General features: G+C 44.5%; 1 protein-coding gene across 6 annotated transcripts in view; it reads left to right on the top strand.

The window, feature by feature from the left end:
• The window catches only part of DNAH14 (dynein axonemal heavy chain 14), a 324348-nt gene that overhangs the window by 237382 nt on the left and 63434 nt on the right, over positions 1–23532 (top strand). For 5 of the 6 annotated variants that reach the window (XR_008293043.1, XR_008293044.1, XM_053209131.1 and 2 more), the window contains 6 exons: positions 5420–5551; positions 5914–6009; positions 15989–16129; positions 17251–17466; positions 20715–20945; positions 22483–22604. Coding sequence is in view for 4 of the 6 variants with exons in the window: in XM_053209131.1 (XP_053065106.1) it covers positions 5420–5551; positions 5914–6009; positions 15989–16129; positions 17251–17466; positions 20715–20945; positions 22483–22604 (938 nt within the window). In the remaining 2 variants the exon portion in view is untranslated. The remainder of the gene's footprint in view (positions 1–5419; positions 5552–5913; positions 6010–15988; positions 16130–17250; positions 17467–20714; positions 20946–22482; positions 22605–23532) is intronic. The other variant, XM_053209129.1, reaches the window with a different exon arrangement.

Raw genomic sequence — 23532 nt, 5'->3', positions numbered from 1 at the left:
TATATATATATCATATTATATAGGTGTGTGTGTATATACACATCACATTGTATATGTGTGTGTATATATATATCACATTGTATATGTGTGTGTGTATTTTTTCTTTATGTGTTCATCCTTCAGTGGACACTTAGTTGGCTCCCATGTCTTAGTTGTTGTAAATAGTGCTTCAGTGAACGTAGGAATACATGTACCTTTGCAAGTTCATGTTTTTGTTTCTTTTAGGTAAATGCCCAGAAGTAGAACTGCTCGATCATATGGTAGTTCTGTTTTCAATGTCATTGAGGAGCCTCCGTACTTTCTTCCATGATGGCTGCCCCAATTTACATTCCCACCACCAGTGCACAAATGTTCTCTTTTCTCTACATCCTGCCGACACCTGTTGTGTCTTGTCTTTTTGCTACTAGCCATTCTGAAAGGTGTGGAGTGGTATCTCATTGTGGTTCTGATTTGCATTCCCCTGATGAGGAGTGATGTTGAGCATGTTTTCATGTGTCTGTTGGCCATCTGTGTGTCTTCTTTTAGAAAAATATCCATTCAGATCCTCTGCCCATTTTTTAAGCAGATTGGGTTTGGGGTTTTATTTATTTCTGGTTTTGGTTTTTGTTTGTTTTTGGTGCATTTTGGTTTTGTATTTGTTTTTTGCTATTGAGTTGTATGAGTTTTTTATATATGTTGGATGTTCACCCTTTATCAACATATGTGGTTTGCAAACATTTTCTCCCTCTGCGTCGGTTGCTTTATCATTTTGCTGATGGTTCTCTTTATTGTGCAGAAGCTTTTTAGTTTGATGTCGTCATATTTATTTATTTTTGCTTTTGTTACCTCTGTGTTTGGTGTCAAATCCAAAGTCATTGCCGAAATTGATGTCAAGGAGCTCACCACCTGTGTTTTCTTCCAGGAGTGTTATGGCTTCAGGTGTGCCTCCAAGTCTTCAATCCATTTTGAGTTATTTCTGGGTGTGATGTGAGATAGGGGTCCAGCTTCCTTCTTTCACATGTGGCTGTGCAGTTTTCCCAACATCATTTATTGTACAGATTGTCCTTTCCCCGTCACATATTCTTGGCTCCTTTGACATAAATGAATCAACTGTATATATGCACGGGCTCATTTCTAGGCTCTCTGCTCTGTTCCATCGACCTGTGTGTCTCTTTTATGCCAGTGCCACACTGTTCTGATCACTGTAGCTCTGCAACACAGTTCAAAATCAGGAAGTGTGATGCCTCTAGCCTTGTTCTTTTTCAAGACTTTTGGGCTATTGGGGATTTTTTGTGGTTCCCTATACATTTTAGGATTATTTGTCCTATTTTTGTGGAAAATGCTATTGGAATTTTGATAGAGATTGCATTCGATCTGTAGATTGCTTTGGGTATTACAGACATTTTAACAATATTCTTTCAATTGGTGAGTATAAAGTAGCTTTTGACTTACTGTGTCTTCCTCAGTTTCCTTCATCCGTGCCTTATAGTTTTCAGGGTACTGGAAGGTCTGTCACCTCCTTGGTTAAATTTATTTCTAAGTATTTTATTCTTTTTTTTTAATGTTTATTTTTGAGAAAGAAAGCGTGTGAGCAAGCATGAGTGGGGGAGGGGCAGAGAGAGAGGGAGACAGAGAATCTGAAGCAGGCTCCAGGCTCTGAGTTGTCAGCACAAAGCCTGACGTGGGGCTTGACCCCCAAACCATGAGATCATGACCTGAGCCAAAGTTGGATACTCAACCGACTGAGCCACCCAGGTGCCCCAAGATATTTTCTTTTTGATGCAACCACAAATGGGATTGTTTTCATAATCTCTCTTTCTGATGGTCCATTGTTGACGTAGAGAAATGCAGCTGAATCTTGTATATTGATTTTGTATCTTGCAACTGTAATGAATTTGTTTCTTCTAACAGTTTTTGGATGGAGTCTTTAGGGCCTTCCACATGTAATATCACGTCCTCTGTAATGGTGACAGTTTTATTTATTCTTTTCCGATTGGGATGACTTTCATCTCTTTCTTGCCCAGTTGCTCTGGCTAGAAGTCCCAATACTGTGGGAAGAAGCATCCTTCTCCTGTTCCTGATCTTAGAAGAAAAGCTTTCAGCTTCTCACTACTAAGTATGATGTTAACTGGGGGCTTGTAATGTACAGTCTTTATTATGTTGAGGTGTATTCTGGCTATACCCAGTTTGTTGAGAGTTTTTTCATGAATGGATATTGAAGTTAGTCAAATGCTTCTTCTGCATCTATTGAGATGATAGCATGATTTTTATGCTTCATTTTCTTACTGCGGTGTATCGCATTGATTGATGTTGGACCATCCTTGCCCTTGGGAATAAATCCCACTTGATCATGGTTTATGGTACTTTTAGTGTAATAGTGAATTCAGTTTCCTAATATTTTGTTGAGGATTTTTGCATCATTGTTCATCAGGGATATTGGTCTTTAATTTTCCTTTTTTGCAGCATCCTTGTCTGGTTTTGGTATCAGGGTAATACTGGCCCCATAGAGTGAGTTTGGATGTGTTTCTTCTCTTTCTGCTTTTTGGAAGCCTTTGAGAAGGATTGATATTAATTCTTTTTAACGTTTGGTAGAATTCACCATTGAAGCCAACTGGTCTTGGACTTGTTTGTTGGGAGGTTTTTCACCACTCATGCAGTCTCCTTACCAATAACTATTCTGTCCAGATTTTCTATTTCTTCATGATTCAGTTTTGGTAAGCTGTATGATTTTAGGAATTTATCCATTTCTTTTAAATCGTCCTATTTGTTGGTGTGTAATTGTTCATAGCAGTCTCTTGTGACCCATTTGTACTTCTGTGGTATCAGTTGTGATATCTCTTTTGTTTCTCCCTTTATTCTTTGGGCACTCTCTCTTTTTCTCTTGGTGAGTTAGCTATAGGTTTTTCAATTTTGTTTGTTTTTCCGAAAAAACCAACTCTTAGATTCATTGATCTTCGCCATTGCTTTTTCAGTCTCTATGTCATTTATTTCTGCTCTCGTTCCTGTTGTTTCTTCCTTCTACTAACTTTGGACTCCACTCGTTCTTCTTCTGCTAGTTTTTGGGGGTATGTTGAATTACAAGACTGACCCTCAGGTCGAAGCAAATAGGCCTCTTTCACTGAAAGGCTGGAAACTTTTCAGTCGCCCTCCTGGGTGCTGGGCCCTGGGGTGGGTGAGTCTGCACCAGCCCTTTCAGGACTGTTTCTCAGCTCACTGTGGCCTTGTGGGTCTCATGAATGGAAGCCCTATGGATTTGCAAAACTAGGTGTTTCCAGTATCTTCTCTCAGGTGCAGGTCTAAAAAGTTGAGGTGCAGGGGTGCCCAGGTAGCTCAGTCGGGTTAGGTGTTGCAGCTCAGTTCAGGTCATTGTCCCCCAGTTCATGGGTTCGAGCCCTGCCTTGGACTGCATGCTGACAGCTCAGAACCTGGAGCCTGCTTCGGATTCTGTGTGTCTCTCTGCCCCTCCCCGATTTGTGTGTTCTCTCTCTGTGTCTCTCAAAAATAAATAAACATTAAAACAATTTTTTTAATTTAAAAAGTTGAGGTGCCAGATGTGGGGTTCAAGCCCTCTACTCTTCAGAGAGAAGCTTGGGCTGCTGAGTTCCCTCCCGATTGTGGGTTACTGTGCCAAGAGTGGAGGTTACGGCGAGATTGCGTCTTAGCTCCTCCTGCCCATTTCGAGGGTGTCTCAGAACATCCACCCGATGTCTGTGGGTCATTCAGGTCGTGTCTGGGTTTCTTTTGGAGATAACTGTTCTGTGTGTAGTTCCCGGTGTGTCCGTGGGAGGGGACGAGTGTGGGATCCTCCTACATCGCCATCTTGAACTAGATCCCTGAGATTTATTTTTATTTGCTCAACAAATATTCATAGAACAGCATGTGCCAGAAACTCTTATGAACACTTAAAAAATATTAGTTCATGCTTGAGGAGATGGGGGACAGACTGGGGCATAGAACAAATTGAAGAAAATAAGGTAGTCTGGATGCCTAGTGAAGGGCTTTGCTGGAATAGATTGAATTCAGAAGAATATAGATTTCCTGTAGGATTCCAGGAGCATGAGAACAGGGCCAAGGCCTGCAAGCATCGGGCTCAGGGCCCCGGGCAGGTGGGAGGCCGTGCTGGGCAGGCGAGTCTTGGAGGAGCAGCTTGGTGGAGTAGCTTCCTTCCAGGGGACATAAGAGACATTATGCTAGGTCACAGGAGCAACCCGTTCCTTTATATGGAATAGGGAAGCCAGACATCCAAGAGCTCATTGCACAGTTAATTAATTACTTAGAATGATGATCTGGCTATTGGGATGTAGGGCCCTGTATGAACAAGGTGAATTGTTTAGCAGAGTGTTAATGTTGATGTCCATATTATTCATGAATTAACGTAACAGCTGCTCACTCTCTGAAGCGTTCTTACCAAAAGGATTCCCGGTGGTTTAAACAGATCTTTCAAGCTAAAATAATAGCTCATCTAAAGAAGTTGTTAAAAGCATGACAGTATTCGAAGCAATAATGAGAACGCCAATAGTAATCCGATAATGGGCCACCTGCCGTCTAAATTATTTAGCAAAATGGTTCTGTCCTACAAGAGGGGAAATGCCTGGTTGGAAAGGAAGACAAAAGGACTGTCAGTCTGAGAAAGATTTTATTCCGGTTCTGGCTCCCCAAAGTAGATGAGAAATAGTATGTGCCCACCTCGGAACAAGGAGTACCATGGAGCTGAGGTGGCTCTCTGGGCACGTGACACGGATGAGCGAGAGAGTGTCCTCAGTGAGCCTCCGTGTCCCCCCGGCCACACCGCCACCCCTGACTAGACAGACCTTTAAATAGGCACCGTGCCCGGCGGATGTGCCTCTCGGGCGGCAGAAGCTGCGGGCGGGGTCCTGCTCCCTGACGCCTCAGGTGCACAAGGAGGCTTCAGACCTTGCAAGCTGGAGGAAGTCAACCTGGTGTACTTTTGTTTTAAAACGGAGTTCCCGGGACAACCGGGGGGCTCAGTTGAGTGTCCGACTCTCGATTTCGGCTCAGGTCATGATCTCATGGTTCCTGGGATCGAGCCCTGTGTTGGGCTCTGCTCTGACAGCTCAGAGCCTGCCTGAGACTCTCTCTCTCCCTCTCCCTGCCCCTCCCCCCCTCCCTCTCTCCTTCTCTTTGTCTCTCTCTTAAAATAAGTAAATAAACTTAAAAAAATAAAACAAAGTTCCTTTTTAAACAGTACAGCAAAGCCACTGTGACAACAGTAGCAATAATCAGATGTTTACAGCAGCGACTTCCCCCTCCTCTGCTGCAGGGCCGTTGCACCCGCGGCTACGTGTCGTTAATTCTGCCACCGAAGAGTAGTTGAGTATTTCTCATACGAAATAAAATTTCACTTTCATATGAACTGGGGGAAGAAAGCCTCAGCTCAGCACGTCTTTTTCTTGTAATACATGAATTGTGTTTTCTCTAGGTTTTCATGAAGCTGAAAAAAATTTTGCTCTTCCCTGATTTCAACCCAAACAAGATTGCCCTCGTTTCTATAGCCTGTTGCTCTATGTGCCAGTGGGTCATAGCCTTGAATAACTATCATGAAGTGCAGAAGGTACGCTCTTTCCCCGGAAATATCGAGAACAGCCCGGAAGGGACGCTTCCTCGTCCCAGAAGTAGCTCGTGCTTAACAGTGCTCACAGAATACCTCACGAGAACCACTTTCCTCAAAGACCCTATGCTGACGCCTGCAGATAGCAAGTGCATCTGTTGGGTTGTTTTATTTATGGCAGCTGTGCTGTTTTAGTTGTTTTAGTGTGTGTTACCACACTGAGTTACTTTACACCCCTTTTGTGCGCATCATTCCAGGAGAGGTTGTTATAAGAATTGACACAAATGCCTGCCAATCAAAAGCGACATTTTTAACGGCGAACTTGACCTTTTTGACCACTTAGGTGTTGTGACCTTGTTTTTCAGCTCGTGGGCCCCAAGCAGATCCAAGTGGCAGAAGCTCAACGTGTCCTAAAAATTGCACGACAGAGGCTGGCCGAAAAACAAAGAGGTTTGCAGCGGGTAAGGCATTATTTGCTTATTAAACTTACAGGCGCTTTGTGAGACGACTCGCCAAGAAGTGTCATTGTCCCAGGAGAGTTTACCAGTTCAGGAGAAAACGAGGATAACAAGGGTGGTGAAGAGATTAATCGTGGTTAAGTAAATAACACAGACACTATATGTAAGGCGCCATCACATAATAAGACGCTCAGTAATGCTAATTATTACTGTGTCCGTAATATATTGGCCCGTTTCACCGAATTTCTCCCAGGAGAGCTTTGTGACTTCAGTTTACCGAAGACTCGCCCAGTATCAACCTGTGTTCTTAAAAACTGTCCTTAACCTGTTTATATCAATTACTCTGTTGCTTTGTAAAGACATGGTTGTTTCTTTTTTTTTTTTTTTTTTGATGTTTATTTATTGTTGAGAGAGAGAGACAGAATGTGAGCAAGGGAAGGGGCAGAGAGAGAGGGAGACACAGAATCTGAAGCAGGCTCCAGGCTCCGAGCTGTCAGCACGGATCCTGATGTGGGGTTCAAACCCACAAACCGTGAGATCATGACCTGAGCCAAAGTCGGACGCTTCACTGACTGAGCCACCCAGGGGTCCCAAGACATGGTTATTTCTTTTTTTTTTTTTTTTAATTTTTTTTAACGTTTATTTATTTTTGAGACAGAGAGAGACAGAGCATGAACGGAAGAGGGTCAGAGAGAGGAAGACACAGAATTCGAAACAGGCTCCAGGCTCCAAGCTGTCAGCACAGAGCCCGACTCAGGGCTCGAACTCACGGACCGCGAGATCATGACCTGAGCCAAAGTCGGACGCTTCACCGACTGAGCCACCCAGGGGCCCCAAGACATGGTTATTTCTTAAATGTCTTGGTTTAAGCTAAAGTTGGGGTGTCATTATGAGAGCCAGGACTGAGGTCACCAGCCCTCGGACACACATCCTGAGAGTGGGTGAGGTGGCACCCTGTGGATGGCCACATAGCAGGGAATGTCTCCCAAACCCCTACATTTCAATGTGGTTATCTATACTTTAAAATCTGGGAATTTATTTAATGGGGCACCCGGGTGGTTCAGTCAATTAAGCGTCCAACTTCAGTTTAGGTCATGATCTCACGTTTCATGAGTTCGAGCCCTGCGTCAGGCTCTGTGCTGACAGCTCGGAGCCTGGAGCCTGCTTCCGATTCTGTGTCTCCCTCTCTCTGCCCCCCCTCCCTGCTGGCACTCTGTGTCTCTGTCTCTCTCTCTTTCTCTCTCTCAAAAATAAACATGAATTTTTTTTTTAATTTAAATCTGGGTATTTATTTAAAATTTGAATATCTGTCTTCTCCTGATTAATTCAGAAGATCAGGCAGCCCTGGGCCGGCATGCTCACCAGGCGATAATGAGCCCCCAAGTCACGTCAGGCATTTCTGTCACCTGCTTGGCCCCCTGGGCATTTCTTGCAAACCCAAATATGTATATAAAGTGTTGGACATTTTTGAAGGAAATTATTAATTTTTTTTCTTTATGTGGATAGGTCATTTTTTTGCTAATATTTTGTTGCAGGTTATGATCTACCTATATAGTAATATTTAGATACGTGTGGATAATAGCTGACATCCATTGTGTGTGTGCAATATGTTGCAAATACCATGCTGCTGCTTTATACAGACTTGTCATTTAATCCTCAGGTCAGCGTTCAGAAGGTTTATAAGGGCGATGTTTATAAGGGAGAAAACTAAATCGAAAGATTCAACATTTGTCCAGCATCTTTTTTTTTAATGTTTTTATTTTTGAGAGAGAGAGAAGCGTGAACAGGGGAGAGACAGAGACAGAGGGGGACAGAGGATCTGAAGCAGGCTCCACACTGACAGCAGAGATCCCGATGTGGAGCTCGAACCCATGAGCCATGAGATCATGACCTGAGCTGAAGTCAGACACTCAGCTGACTCATGCCCCCAGGCGCCCTATTTGCCCAACATCTTGAGCCTCTAAGTGGTGCCCACGCTCTAACCCAGGCCGTCTCGCTCAAGCCCACACACTGACCTCCGACCCTACAAAACTCTCCTATGCAGGAGTGATATGGGAGGCATCCGGCAGCCATTGTGGCTCAGGCACCAACCAGGGAGCGCCAGCTCTTGTCACAGAGCAGCTTCAGGTCCAGAGGCCACCAGAGAGGACTGACGGTGGGTAGAGGGCCAGGGTAGGCAGGGGTAGGGCCGACAGTGGGCTCTCCAGGGCATGAGGCAGGCCCGTTCAGCAACCACCACAGATGTATCTCGACATTTTAACAACCGGTGTGCCTACATCAGCCTAGTTCTGTCCCACACACAAGTTAATGATCCAGGAAAGGAAAAAGTCTGCTTCGGAACTTAAAGGAAAACAATTAGACGCTATACAACCCGGTAAGCAGGCAGTTCGAGAACAGATGCAGTCGAGTCTCGGACAGCACCGGTCCGTCTACACGGATTTTTCCCCATAAATACCAGGACAGGCCTGTAAATGTATTTTTCTCTTCCTTATGGTTTTCCTAATGGCATTTTCTTTTTTCTACCTTGCCGTATTGTAAGAATATAGTCTGTAATACATGTGACATGCCGCGTGTGTGTTAATTGACTGTTACCAGTGAGGCTTCTGTTCAACAGCAAGCTATTAGAAGAGAAGTTTTAGGGAGTCAAAAGTTTTATGTGGATTTTCAGTTGCATGGGGGGTCGGCACCCTAACCCCTGTGTTCAAGGCTCAGCTATAATTTTTAATTTAGCGTAAATGTCCATTTGGGCTTTTTTTCCAATAATTATTAGAAACACTATGTAAATAAATCTTAAAATGATGATGTGCCTGGTTTTCCAGGACATTCTTAGTCACTAAAAGTCAATTAAAGAAAACTTGAGGGATGCCTGGGTGGCTCAGTCGGTTGAGCATCCAACCCTTGATTTCGGTTCAGGTCATGACCTTATGGGTCATGAGTTTGGGCACCGTGTTGGGCTCTGTGCTGACAGCGCGGATGGCCTGCTTGGGATTCTCTCTCCCCCACTCTCTCTTTGCCCGTGTCCTGCTTGTGCTCTCTCACTCTCTCAAAATAAATAAATAAGCATAAAAAAAAACAAACAACTTGAAAGACTGAACAAGCAAAAATCAGAGATTTAAAGGGTCTGAGACAGAAGATGAGGAAAGAGAGGGATGAACAGAACAGTAAACCGATGAGACCCACAGACAGTGCAGGACACTCCACGCAGCAGCAGAACCCACGTTCTTCTCAAGTGCACATGGACGTTCTCCAGGGCAGACCTGATGTGAGGCCACAAAATGAGTCTTCATGGGTTTTAAAAGATCAGTATTGTACCACGTATCTTCTCGGACCGCATGGAACGAAGTTGAAGCCAACAACAGAGGAAAACTGGGAAATTCACAAATATGTGAAGATTTGTAATCTGTAAACAATAAACTCTTAAGCAATCCCTGGGCCAAAGAAGAAATCATAAGGCAAGTTAGAAAATACTTAAAGACGGGCACCTAGGGGGCTCAGTCAGTTGGGCATCCGACATCGGCTCAAGTCATGATCTCGCTGTTCCCGAGTTTGAGCCCCACGTCGGGCTCTGTGCTGACGGCTCGGAGCCTGGAGCCGGAGCCTGCTTGGGATTCTGTGTTTCCCTCACTTTCTGCCCCTCCCCTGTTCATGTTCTGTCTCTATCTCAAAAATAAACATTAAAAAAATTTTTAATAAATAAAATAAAGTTGCAAAATGCTAAATCAATATACAAAAATCAGTTGCATTTCTATAAGCCAACAACAAACTATCCAAAAAAGAAATTAAGAAATCAATCATATTTACAATTGTGTCAAAAGAATAAAATGCCAAGGAATACATTTAACCAAGGAGGTGACAGACCTATTTTCTGAAAACGTTAAGACACTGAAGAAAGAAAAGGAAGAAGACACAAATAAATGGAAAGATAATCCATGCTCATGGCTGGGAAGAATTACTATTGTAAAGCGCCCACACTACCCAAACCAAGCCTCAGATTGAATGCCACCCCTTGTCAAAATTCCAAGGCGCTTTTCACAGAAATAGAACAAACAGTCCTAAAATGTGTATGGAACTACGAAATTTATTACCTTTTGTCTTTTTGATGATGGCCATTCTAACAGGTGCAAGGTGGTGTCTCATTGTGGTTTTGTTTGATCAGCATTTCCCTGATGATGAATGATGTTGAACATCTTATCCTGCTGGCCTTTGGGAAAATGTCTGTTGAGTTCCTCCGCCCATTTTCCAATCAGATACTGTGGTTTTTTGTTATTGAATTGCAGGAGTTCTCTGGAGATTAGCCTCTTCTCCAACATATGGGTAGCAAAACTGTTCTCCCATTTTGTTAATTGTTCTTTCATTTTGTTGATTGTTTATCTTGTTCTGCAGAAACTTTTGAGTTTGAGGTAGTCCCATGAATCAATTTTTGCTTTTGCTGTTTGTGGTGTTGGTGTTACGGCCAAAAAAATCATTACCAAGTCCAATGTCGAGCAGTTTCTTGCCTACATTTCCTACTAGGAGTTTTATGGTATCAGTTCTATGGTATTTAGATTTATTTGGAGTTAATTTTTGTGAGTGGTGTAAGATAGGAGTCTGCTTTCATTGTTCTGCGTGTTTTCCCAGCAGCATTTGTTGAAGAGACTGGCCTTTCCCCGTTGGGTGTTCTTGGCTCCCTTGTTGAGTTACCAGATTTGCCAGATTTGATCCTGGGCTCTCTACTCTGTTCCACTGGTTTGTGTATCTATTTTATGCCAGTACCACACTGTTTTATTACCGTATAGAAATGCTACTGGTTTCTGTGTGTTGGTCGTACATCCTGCAACCTCACTAAAATTGTTGATTAACTCTAACAGTTTTTTGGTTGAGTCTCTGGGATTTTCTATATACAAAGATCATATCATCTACAAATAGTGACATTTTTACTTATTCCTTTTTTTTAATTTTTTTAATCTTTATTTTTGAGAGAGAGAGAGAGAGAGAGCGTGTGAGCAGGGGAGGAGCAGAGAGAAAGGGAGACACAGAATCTGAAGCAGGCTCCAGGCTCTAAGCTGTCAGCACAGAGCCTGACGCAGGGCTTGAACTCACGAACTGTGAGATATGACGTGAGCTGAAGTCAGACACTCAACCGACTGAGCCACCCAGGCGCCCCAACTTATTCCTTTCTGATTTAGGTGCTTTCTATTTCTTTGTCTTGTGTGGTTGCTCTAATCAGGACTTTCAGGACTACATTGAATAAGAATGGAGGGGGCGGGCATCCGTGTCTTGTTCCTGAGCTTAGAGGGAAAGCTCCCAGTTTCTCACCGTTGAGTATAACGTTAGCTGTGGGTTTGTCATAACTGCTTTTTATTTTTTTTTTTTAATTTTTTAAATGTTTAGTTTTGAGAGAGAGAGAGAGAGTGAGTAGGGGAGGGTCAGAGAGAGAGGGAGACACAGAATCCGAAGCAGGCTCCAGGCTCTGAGCTGTCAGTACAGAGCCCAACATGGAGTTCAAACTCACAAACACTGAGATCATGACCTGAGCAAAATCAGACGCTTAACTGACTGAGCCACCCAGGCTCCCCTGTAACTGCCCTTTATCATCTTGAGATTTGTTCCTTCTGTATCCAGTGTGTTGACAATTTTTATCATGAAAGTGTATTGTGTTCTGTCAGATGCTTTTTCTGCATTTATTGTGATGATCATGTGATTTTGATCATTCTATTGATGTGATGTAAAACATGTACTGATTTGCACATGTTCAACTACCCTTGCATCCAGGGGTTAAATCCTTCATGGTCATGGTGTAACAAATCTTTTAATGTGTTTTTAAATCCAGTTTGCTAGTATTTTGTTGAGAATTTTTGTATCTATATCCATCGAGGATATTAGTCTGTAGTTTTATTTTTCAGGTCAGTTGCTTTATTATTCTGTAGTTTGGGATAAATAATTATGTTTCCGGATCTTTCTTGACTCTCTGTGTTGGTCTCTGTGCATTTGATAAAATAGCCACCCCTCCCTGTCCTGGCAGAGTGGTCCAGAGAGGGGGATGAACCTCATCAGCCCAGCCTGAGCTCCTGGTTGTCTCTCACACCACTGCGACTGCCCAGGCAGCCTGTGTGTTCTCAGTGGCTCCCCGTATTCAGCGTGTGCCAAGATCTATCAATGTCCCAAAGAGAAGCATCTCAGTCAGCACTGAGGCTCATTGGAAGCCTGTGTAAATAGTTCTCTTTAGAGACAGCTTGGGAGATGGGTGTTTCTGTCTGCGTCCTCGGCACTGAGCCAATTAAGATCTGTTTCTTTGTTTATTATAGTTCTATGGGACCCACAAATGCAAGAGCTGCTGGCCACCAAAGCCAGGTGCTCAGTGGTATATCCTCTGGGCCACAGCCACCAAGGCCGGGATGCCATATATGTGCACAAGTTCCTTCCAGGGAGAGGGCAGAGACCTTGAGTGTGCCAAAGGGAGAATGTGGAGATGGTACCTACTGGTCCCCCCTAAATGTGCACTAAGCTAGAAGCCTGGTCCTCAGGCCACAGCCTCATTCAGAGAGGCCTCTTTAAAGCAAAGCCTGGGCGGGAGACATTTCTGTCTCCACCTTTGTGCTGTGTCCTGGGGGAACAGCCAGTCAGAAAGTATTTGTTTGCTATAGTCTAGCGGTCCTATGGATGCAGGCCCTCTTGGCTTTCAGAGCTAACTGTTCGGACTCCCATCGCTCAGGCAGAAGTCTTAAAAGTTGAGACACTAGGTGTTGGGTTCAAAACCTTTGCCATCAGGGAGAAGTTGGGAGTTGTGAGTTCTCTCTTGTGTATCTCTTGCATATCGCTGTGCCAGGGACGGGGTTATGGTGAGAGTGTGTCTCAGCTTTCCATGTTTGGATGTGAGTACTTCTCGTTCGCCCAACATATAGGAGTCGCTCCGCTGGTTTCCGAATTTCTTTCATGGGGAACAGCCCCATGCGTGGCCGTAGGCTCGGTGTGGCCACAGGAGCAGGTGAGTTCAGATTCCTCATCTCACCATTTGGATCTAGAACTCCCTTTCACTTATTCTTGACTCGTGGTGTCTTCCATTTTGGTATGTACTCAATTCCCATGATCCTCACGATTTTTTGTGTATTTTTTATATTTTCACTCATTTACCCAACAAATACTTATTTATAATACTGTCTGTTTGTTTTTATTATTATCAAGTGGTAGGTGAGAAAAAAATAAAGTCTAAATTTCAATCAGAACCTTACTCACTGATACTCTCCATTCCCCTCCAGCTCGCAACCATGGCCTTCATGAGAAGTTGCTAATATGTTAACTCATTGAACTCACACAAGTGTATTTGAAATGTATATATGTATATAAAATACTGACAGATACACTTAATACTTTAAAACTGAGTGTAGTAGTTAACTCCACTGATTTTAAGCCCTTCACTGAGGTTTTCTCCTCACTGAGTTATATTCTGTCTCCCATTTTAAAAATAGGTCTCCTGTTCATCTGTGCCCTAGTGTAAAAAAAAAATTGGTAAAACTCTAGGGAACTTAGGGGAAATCAATAGCGCAAGAACATATTATATTACATGAACATTCCTTTAAAATGTTACCTTGGGGAGTACCTGGGTGGCTGAGCTGATTAAGGGTCCAACTCTTGATTTTGTCTCAGGTCGAATCTCATGGTTCATGTTTGAGCCCCACGTCCGGCTCTGCACTGACTGCACGCAGCCTGCTTGGGATTCTCTCTCTCCCTCGCTCTCTGCCCCTCCCCCATCCATGTGCGCCTGCTTTCTCTCTCGATCTCTCTCAGAAATAAATAAGCTTTTTAAAACACGTTACCTTGGGAACACCGCGTTGTCATATAATAGAAATTCCGTGTGTTTAAAGATGCTCAACATCACTGACTGTCAAGGAAGATACAACAAGATGCCATCATACACCTGTCAGGGTGGCTAAAATCAACAACACAAGAAACCACAGTGCTGGCAAGGATGGGGAGGAAGGGGAACCCTTGTGCACTGTTGGTGGAAATGCAACCACTGTGGAGAACAGTATGGAGGTTCCTCAAAGCATTAAAAAGAGAATTTCCATATTATGACCCAGTAATTCCACGACTGGGTATTTACCCAAAGAATACAGAAACACTAATTCGAAAAGAGGCATGCAACCCTGTGTTTATTGCAATGTTATTTACAAAGCCAAGACATGGAAGCAACCTAAGTGTCCATCAGTAGACAAGTGGATAAGGAAGATGCGGCATATATACACAGTGGAATATTACTCAGCCATAAAAAAGAATGAAACTTGCCATTCGCGATAACGTGGATGAAGCTAGAGAGTATAATGCTAAGCAAAATAAGTCAGAGAAAGAAAAATACGTATGATTTCGCTCATACTTGGAATTTAAAAAAAAAACAAACGAGCAAAGGGGAAAATAGAGAAACCAAGAAACGGACTCTTAACTGCAGAGAACACAGTGCTGGTCACCAGAGGGCAGTGAGTGGGGGGGATGGGGGAAATAGGAGATGGGGGATAAGGAGGGCACTTGTGATGAGCACCAGGTGATGTAGGGAAGTGTTGAATCACTGTATTATACACCTGAAACTAATATAACCCTGTACATTAAACTGGAACTAAAGAAAATAAAAAAATTTAAGTAAGTAAGTGATGGTACAAAGCAAAAAAAAAAAAAAAAAAAAAAGAAAGATTTCATGTGTTTAATTGAATCCGTAAGTCGTTTGCTTGAATCTCTATATGACGCGCTCGGCCATGAGTAGCAAGAGTGTTTTCTCAGAAAAATCAAATCGGAGGGAATGAGCAAGCAAACACAACATTTTATATCAGAGTAGAAGCAACGGAGTAATGACTGTGGGTGAACCAGGAGTGAGTCGTAAATCATTAGTCACTCCAAAAGTAGCTCGTGTGTGTATGTTTTTAAAGATTAGGTATTTTCACCAGGATAACATGTTTAGGATAGGAGAAATCACAAATTATGAACTGCGTTCAGTAGGCACAGTTTTGTGAACACAGTTTGTGAACCTGCCGTGTTCAAGTCCCCATGCTAAATACAGTCTTCCAAGATTTTGAGAAGACGAAAACATCTTTCAAAACTACAAATGACAACATAAAGATAATATAAGGATACTGAGGCCACAACCCCAGAGATAATAACAGGCAACGTATAATTACTTCTCAAATGGCAGTTATAAACTGTGGATTTGACAAGACTGAGGCTTTGTGACAGCTGCAAAGTGGTGAGAATTTTAAAGAATGCCTTGGATTTGCATCCCTTTAAGGAATGGTTTCAGGCATTAGGAAAGGACGGGAGCCACATCCCAGAAGGACGCACGTTTAAGGAGTGTTTCAGAAATGTGGACAAAAGCAGTCTGGCTACAGTGTACTATTACGGGAAAGGACATGGCGTTGGGGAGGAGGGGGTTGGGGTCAGACCGTGGAGGCTTTTATTGACAAGGCCAGAAATTTGAGCCATATCTGTAGGCAGTGACTTCTATAGAGACTCAGATGCTCCAATGCTTTTGAGCAAGGGCGCTAGCAAGATAAGTGGTAATTGAAGGAAATCATCTTATCGGCTGTTCACGAAAATGTGTTTCCGGCTGACTGCCTGCGGATAGTCTAATGGCCACTTCGTCCGACCAGCCTTACTTCGAAAACTCATCGGTTCCTCCAGGCTGGTCAGTGTATCTAGAATGACAAAGTTCGGTCATTTTGTTAGAGAAGGAAACTGAATGTGACACAACATTTTCAGTGCAAAAAATAAATCAGAAAAGGATGAATCTTCAAGGGCCAAGCTCGTAAGAAAGCCTAGTGAGGAAGGTGGCATTTTACACAGTAACTTTAGTATCAAGAAATCCTGTACTTAGTTACTACATTTTTCTTGTCAACACAATCCTCTGTCCAGGATGTGTAAATGGAGTGGTTACACACCATACGCGTACAAATGACAGTTAAACTCTTGAGGCAACATGAGAGTGACACTTGGTCTCAACGGTGAACGAACTGTCTTTCAGGTGGAAGAACACGTGCTGGCCTTGCAGGCGGCCTACAAAGACCTCGTGGCCAAAAAGCAGCTGCTAGCAAACAGAAGGAAACGGGCCACCGGGCGCCTGCAGTGTGCATCTGTCTTACTAACCGGCCTGGAAGGCGAGAAGGTGTGGCTCTCTCCGGCTTTATGTCCCGTCCTTAATGGCTACTGGGCTTGGCGAACCCAAGATGTCACTTTCCCTGAAGGTCGTATCACGTACCTCCTCAAACTCTCTTCTCGTCCGGTCTTTTTTACTGAGATCAGCAGACACTCCTGATAAAAATAAAGGAGTCCTGGGGCACCTGGGTGGCTCAGTCGGTTGAGCGTCCGACTTCTGCTCAGGTCATGATCTCACGGTTCGTGAGTTCGAACCCCGCGGCGGGCTCTGTGCTGATGGCTCAGAGCCTGGAGCCTGGTTCGGATTCTGTGTCTCCCTCTCTCTCTGCCCCTCCCCAACTTGTGCTCTGTCTCTCTGTCCCTCAAAAATGAATACATGTAAAAAAAAAAATTTCTTTTAAATAAACAAAGGAGTCCTGGTCAAGTAGCCTTAAGACAGAGGGAACAGACTGCACAGATCAGACCTTACTTTCTCTTGCTCCCAAGACGTCAGTTCCCTTGTCTGATGAGGGGCACAGAGTCCGTGAGTGTGTCATGAGCTCCCCGGTCCGGCGCAGGGACCACCCCCGCCAAACGCATGAAACAAGGGTGGCTGAAAGGGAGGGGATGTCATCAGGAAGGGAGAGGAACACCTCTAGAGATCTTTTATCTTCTGTTTTACATTCCCCCTGATCCTCCCTAAGCTTCAACCTCCTCCTCCGAAAGTGAAGTCAGTGGCTTTTGCTTAACAGGGTATTAGAAGTGCCAAGTGAGATGTTCAAGGTAAAATGCTGGTTAGACATGTTAGGATTCGATAAATGCTGATCACTATTATTATTGAATATCGTTAATAATACAATGAATTACTCTACTTATGTTAAAAGTTATCTTCATCACACAAAGGATTTGACGTGGCTATCAGCCCTAACACACATGACACTGTTGACAAATCCAAGGGTAGGACTCGTGTTATCCTCAGAAAACAGTTTGTGTTATAATGTCCTCCATTACTCCCTTCGATGCAAACACCGATGAAAAGGGTCATAGTGGTAGCAACGCTGGGTCCCAGTGGAGGACCATGAATACCTAAATGTCTCATGATAGCGTATTTGATGTCAAGTTTCAAGAGCTCACTTTTATGTTAACATTTAGACTCAATGGCCAGAAACAATCGATCAAATAGACAAGAAGTTGGAAAGAATCTGGGGTGACGTGCTTCTTTCAGCAGCGTGCATCGTCTACAGCGGGGCGTTGACAGCAGAATTTCGCCAGTTGATTGTGAACAAATGGGAGACTCTCTGCACCGAAAACAGCATCCCTTTGTCGCCCAACTTTTCTTTAATTGAAGTCATGGCCCCAAACCACGAGGTACTAACGTATTTCTATTATCAGTTAAGGGGCTGCTGTTGTTGATTTGAATTCGGGGCGCAAGTGCATTTTGTTTTGGCTTAGATCTTTTCCACAACTTGTTTTAACAAAGGAAAATACTGAATTTTGTTCCGGGTCTTTAAAAAAAATTGTTTTTTAAATTATAGTTCTTTTTTTTTTATTTTTTTTAACGTTTATTTATTTTTGAGACAGAGACAGAGCATGAATGGGGGAGGGTCAGAGAGAGGGAGACACAGAATCTGAAACAGGCTCTAGGCTCTGAGCCGTCAGCACAGAGCCCGACGCGGGGCGCGAACTCACAGACCGCGAGATCATGACCTGAGCCGAAGTCAGACGCTTAACCGACTGAGCCACCCAGGGGCCCCTTTTAAATTAGAGTTCTAATGCCTCAGTTCCATCTCTTTCCCATCCTCTGGGCAAAAGTCACAGAATATCCTCTTACTCGTTGTAATCCTCCCAACCTACCCTAAGAAGTATAGCCAGTTTCTCTCCCAGAAACCCCTTTCATTCGTAAAATCGGTGAACTTACTGAACCACAGGTAACGTTCTTAGAAAGAGCCAAAAATATAGACCTCACATTTATCCACGTATCAATAAATATTTGTTGTCGATCTATGTTGAAAGGATAAAAAAAAGAAATACCTCTTTTTTAATTCATCCCCAAAGAGTAATTTTAGATTGATTCCCCCAGTGATAACTCAACTTAAACTGACTATCCAATCTATAAAAAGTCTCAGAAGCAGATACTGGCTTCTCATTTTCATAATAGTAGTAACCAACTTAAGCCCAAACATATCCGTAATTACATTAGATGTAAACAGTCTTAAAGGTCCGTATGTGTGCCAGGACAAACAGTGACACCAAAGGAGAACAGAGAGCCCAAAACAGGCCCATACACACACAGACAAAGCTGATATAACAGTGCAGGGAGGAATGGGTAGTCTTTTCAGTAAATAGGGCTGAGTAATTGAATATCTGGAAGGAAGGAAGGAAGGAAGGAAGGAAGGAAGGAAGGAAGGAGGAGAGAGAGAAAGAAAGAAAGAGAAAGAAAGAAAGAAAGAGGAAAGAAAGAGAAAGGAAAGAAAGAGAGAGAGAGAGAGAGAGAAAGAAAGAAAGAAAGAAAGAAAGAAAGAAAGAAAGAAAGAAAGGAAGAAATTTGACCATGACCTCACACCAAACATAAAAAGTCAACTGCAGTTGAACTGTGGACCCAACTGTGGAAGACACAGGAATAAAGCATAATTTAGGAGAGTATGTTCATGACCCAGGTTAAGAAAAGATTTTTCAAGCAGCACTAACCATAAAGGAAAACATTAATCGAATTACATTAAAATTTACATCTTCTGTTCATCCAAAGACACCACTGAGAGGGTGTAAAGAGAAGTCAAAGAACAGGAGAGGATATTTGTAACACCTGAGTTCAACAAAGGGCCGAAGCGTCCTAGCCGTGGTACAGTAACCACCAATCAATGAGCAAGAGACGTTCAACCCAGTAAATAAATGGGCGAGAGCCTTGAACAGGTCGCTCACAAGAGACTATGCAAATAGCCAATAAATATTTGAAAGGGGCTTACCATCACTATTCATTGGGGGAATGAGAGTTAACTCTAGAGATATCACAACACATCAGCCAAAGGACTAAAATCTGAAAGACTAACAATATTAAGAGTCAGCACGGATCTGGAGTAACAAATTCTCATATACTGCTGGTGAGAATACAAAATGCTAAAATCATCTTAGAAAGCTGACTTTAGCTACAAGTATTAAAAATCCACATACCCTAAGACCCAACATTACTAGGTGTTTCCCTAAAGAAATGCATATATAAGTTGATCAAAAGAATATAAAAGAACGTTCACTGTGGCGTTGTTTTAGCCAAAAACTTGAGACACAATCCAAGTGCCCTCCCCAATAGGACGGATAAATAAATAAGCCTGGGTATGTTCATACAGTGGATACAGTTGGAGCACTACACCCACGAAGCCAGACAGAAAAGAGGATATACTTTAACTTTCCTTGATCGAAAGTTCCAAAATTAGCAAAATGAAACTATAGGAATACCTACTTCAGTAAGACAATAAGGAAAAGCATGAAAGTCGGGGGCATGATTAATTTTTTAAAATACAAACTCTGGGAGCGCCTGGGTGGCTCCGTCGGTTAAGCATCCAACCTCGGCTCATGTCATGATCTCACAGTTTGGGAGTTCAAGCCCCACGTCAGGCTCTCTGCTGACAGCATGGAGCCTGCTTCGGATCCTCTATCCCTGTCCCTCTGCACCTTCCCCATTCACGCCCTCTCTCTCAAAAATGAATACGCATTTAAAAAAAAAAATCCAGAAGCAATTACGGAATATGAAGTTTTCTTAAAAAAAATAATAATAATATAAAGTAGAAACTCGAATCAGCAGCTTATATCTCTGTCCACGCTGACCTCTGCTCCACGCCTCTATTTGGGTGCAGTCTGTGCCCCAATCCCTGTGGTTTTCAGGATTCTTCGCCCCCTCATGTTTCCTTCTATGTAGACGTCAAGAGCACACAGTTCTTCACAGGCTTAAACAAAATATTCTTCTTTCTTTCAAAACTGAAAAGTATCCTTGGCTCCTCACGGGGATGCCCTGGCGCCTCTCCCTGGAATGTCTCTGCTGTCCTTTCCTTCCCCGACCTCCATGGGCCTTCTGGGCTTTTTTCTCCCAACCTGCTGAGACTGCCAGGAAATCCGGATGAAGTTTATCCATTGGAGTCAGCTTCGGAGTCAAAGCCTCGGTCTGCCTCTTACTCTGACGGCACGACCACGGGCGAAGCCCGGTTCCTCCTCCTGAGAAGTGAGGGCTGCAGCAGTGTAGCTAGACGATGACGTGTGTCCTTGGCGGCGGCGGGTGTGCGGTGGCCGCCGCGCCTCCATCTGTACGATTCTGTGGCGTTGCGCGTGTCACAGACACGTCGGAGCCCAGCGTCCTTGGGAACAGGCGCCTGTCCTATTTCGTATCGATCTCCCGTCGCATCTTTGTTGTGAGGGCCGCTCCTCCGACCTGATGAACAGAAAGGGGTAATTTAGCGAATAGTTACCCGGAATTCGTATCCCAGTGTTTTAAATGATTCATGTCCTCACTCCTTTTAAACATCATTTGCTTTTTCTAAAGCAGTGGCCCTGTAGGGTGCCTCAGTGTCCCGTAGGGATGGCACGAGCAGGCGTGTGGAGCAGCGGAAGCACTAACGCTCTCATTCCAGATCCGCCGGTGGCATTCTCAGGGGCTCCCGCCCGGTCAGTATTCAGCGGAGAACGCTATCTTGACCAGGAACAGCCTGCAGTGGCCACTGCTGATTGACCCACATAAGCAGGCTCACAACTGGATCCGGCAGACGGAAGGGTCCAGGCTGCAGGAGCTCTCCATGGAGGACGGCAGCCACATCCAAACTATTGAAAATGCTGTGAAGACAGGAGGGAGTGTCCTCTTGCAGGTATTTGGACGGAAAGGCCTAGCTCCCTAATTCGTGCAGCTGCAGTATAGACCGTATGCACCGAGCGTAGACTCCCCTAATTCCCTGCAGCTGCAGTATAGACCGTATGCACCGAGCACAGACTCCCCTAATTCGTGCAGCTGCAGTATAGACCATGCACGGAGCATGGACCCCCTAATTCCCTGCAGCTGCAGTATAGACCGTATGCACTGAGCATAGACTCCCCTAATTCGTGCAGCTGCAGTATAGACCGTGCACTGAGTGTAGACTCCCCTAATTCCCTGCAGCTGCAGTATAGACCATGCACTGAGCATGGACCCCCTAATTCGTGCAGCTGCAGTATAGCATGCACCGAGCGTAGACTCCCCTAATTCCCTGCAGCTGCAGTATAGACCGTATGCACCGAGCATAGACCCCCTAATTCGTGCAGCTGCAGTATAGACCATGCACCGAGCATGGACCCCCTAATTTGTGCAGCTGCAGTATAGACCATGCACGGAGCATGGACCCCCTAATTCGTGCAGCTGCAGTATAGACTGTATGCACCAAGCACAGACTCCCCTAATTCGTGCAGCTGCAGTATAGACCATGCACCGAGCATGGACCCCCTAATTCGTGCAGCTGCAGTATAGACTGTATGCACCAAGCACAGACTCCCCTAATTCGTGCAGCTGCAGTATAGACCGTGCACCGAGTGTAGACTCCCCTAATTCGTGCAGCTGCAGTATAGACCATGCACCGAGCATGGACCCCCTAATTCGTGCAGCTGCAGTATAGACCATGCACGGAGCATGGACCCCCTAATTCCCTGCAGCTGCAGTATAGACTGTATGCACCGAGCATAGACTCCCCTAATTCGTGCAGCTGCAGTATAGACCATGCACGGAGCATGGACCCCCTAATTCCCTGCAGCTGCAGTATAGACTGTATGCACCGAGCATAGACTCCCCTAATTCGTGCAGCTGCAGTATAGACCATGCACCGAGCATGGACCCCCTAATTCGTGCAGCTGCAGTATAGACTGTATGCACTGAGCACAGACTCCCCTAATTCGTGCAGCTGCAGTATAGACCGTGCACCGAGTGTAGACTCCCCTAATTCGTGCAGCTGCAGTATAGACCATGCACTGAGCATGGACCCCCTAATTCGTGCAGCTGCAGTATAGCATGCACCGAGCATGGACCCCCTAATTCCCTGCAGCTGCAGTATAGACCGTATGCACCGAGCACAGACTCCCCTAATTCGTGCAGCTGCAGTATAGACCATGCACTGAGCATGGACCCCCTAATTCCCTGCAGCTGCAGTATAGACCACGCGCCGAGCGTAGAGACTAAAAGCTTTTAATTACAGGTAACTTTGTCAAGGGAAAAGTAATAAGTACATACGTACAGTGACTTTTCAATGTTCAGTTCTCTCAGATCAGGCTTTCTTTGGTGCCCAAGTACTAACAAGATTTACATTTTTAAATGCTGTGACTTTCCAACTGACTTATTTATTATAAGATGAACTTTTTATCTATGTCTGTTGGGTCTTTCAGAATCTCCCTGAAACATTAGCTCCAAGTTTAAAAGCAATTTTGAAGAAGGAGATCTATCAGAAAAGAGGACGATATTTCATAAGGGTTGAGGATTCTGAGATTGAATACAATTCCCAATTTAGGTAATGTCTCTCACAGTTAAATTGAGTCAAATGTTTGTATTCTCCCAAGATCGATATCATGGAAGGCCCTGTGCCTCAGTCCTGGTGAGCTTTTCCTGGAGGAAATGGTGAGATTGCGTTTGGAATGTTCTGTTTGTGTTTCCGGGGCACATTCATCAGTACACAGAAGAGAGAACGGAGTTTTGTTCATCGAGCCGTTCCCAACCAGCATTTTCCGTGCCGTGCCTGATAAAACCTGGGGCAAGAGGGGTCCCCAGAAAGGTGTGGAGCGGCAGCCAGCCGGAAGCCGGACCCCACTCGACCCCACTTGATCTGTTTGCATCACATCTGATTTCAGCAGAAAAAGCTTCTGCTCCTTTATCAGACAAAATCCGTACTGGACATGTGGAGGGAGCAGGGAGAGATTTTGCCTGGTCCGATGAAAACGTTTCCATGTTCCCGGCAGTTAGGGACCTTCAGGAACTCTGCCCGCCCCCCTCCCCGACCAGCCAGCTTTGCCAAGGACTTTTATACAGTCACATTGAACACTATAAAAATGCAGTTCCCGAGGGAATGAGACATTTGAGTTGCCAGAGACAAGCACTCTCCCCGTGAACTCCTACCCAGCAGGTCTTTATGTAGGGAGTGATCAGCACAGGGGAGTTAGAAGCTGGGTTTACTGGTCCCCAGCCCGGTGCGCTTAACTGCGCTACGGGGGCTCTGACACGCTGGGTCCTCACCTGGTCATGGTGGTCAGTGGGTCGATCTGTCGGTCAGCGGGTCCTCGCCCCCGGGCAGGGTCCCAAAGTCTGGCTCCTCGCCACCCTCTTGCAGCCGGGAATCCCCTCTCCCAGCCTCCCTCCTTCGGTTAAGAAAACATTTTGCAAAGTACAGTTATGTTCCTCCAAACAACATTCTAGGGATTTGATAGGTGTCACTCAAAAAAGGG

The sequence above is a fragment of the Acinonyx jubatus genome, chromosome E4 (assembly GCF_027475565.1).
Source record: "Acinonyx jubatus isolate Ajub_Pintada_27869175 chromosome E4, VMU_Ajub_asm_v1.0, whole genome shotgun sequence".
NCBI classification, from domain to species: domain Eukaryota; kingdom Metazoa; phylum Chordata; class Mammalia; order Carnivora; family Felidae; genus Acinonyx; species Acinonyx jubatus.
This window is presented reverse-complemented; position numbering and strand designations above follow the sequence as displayed.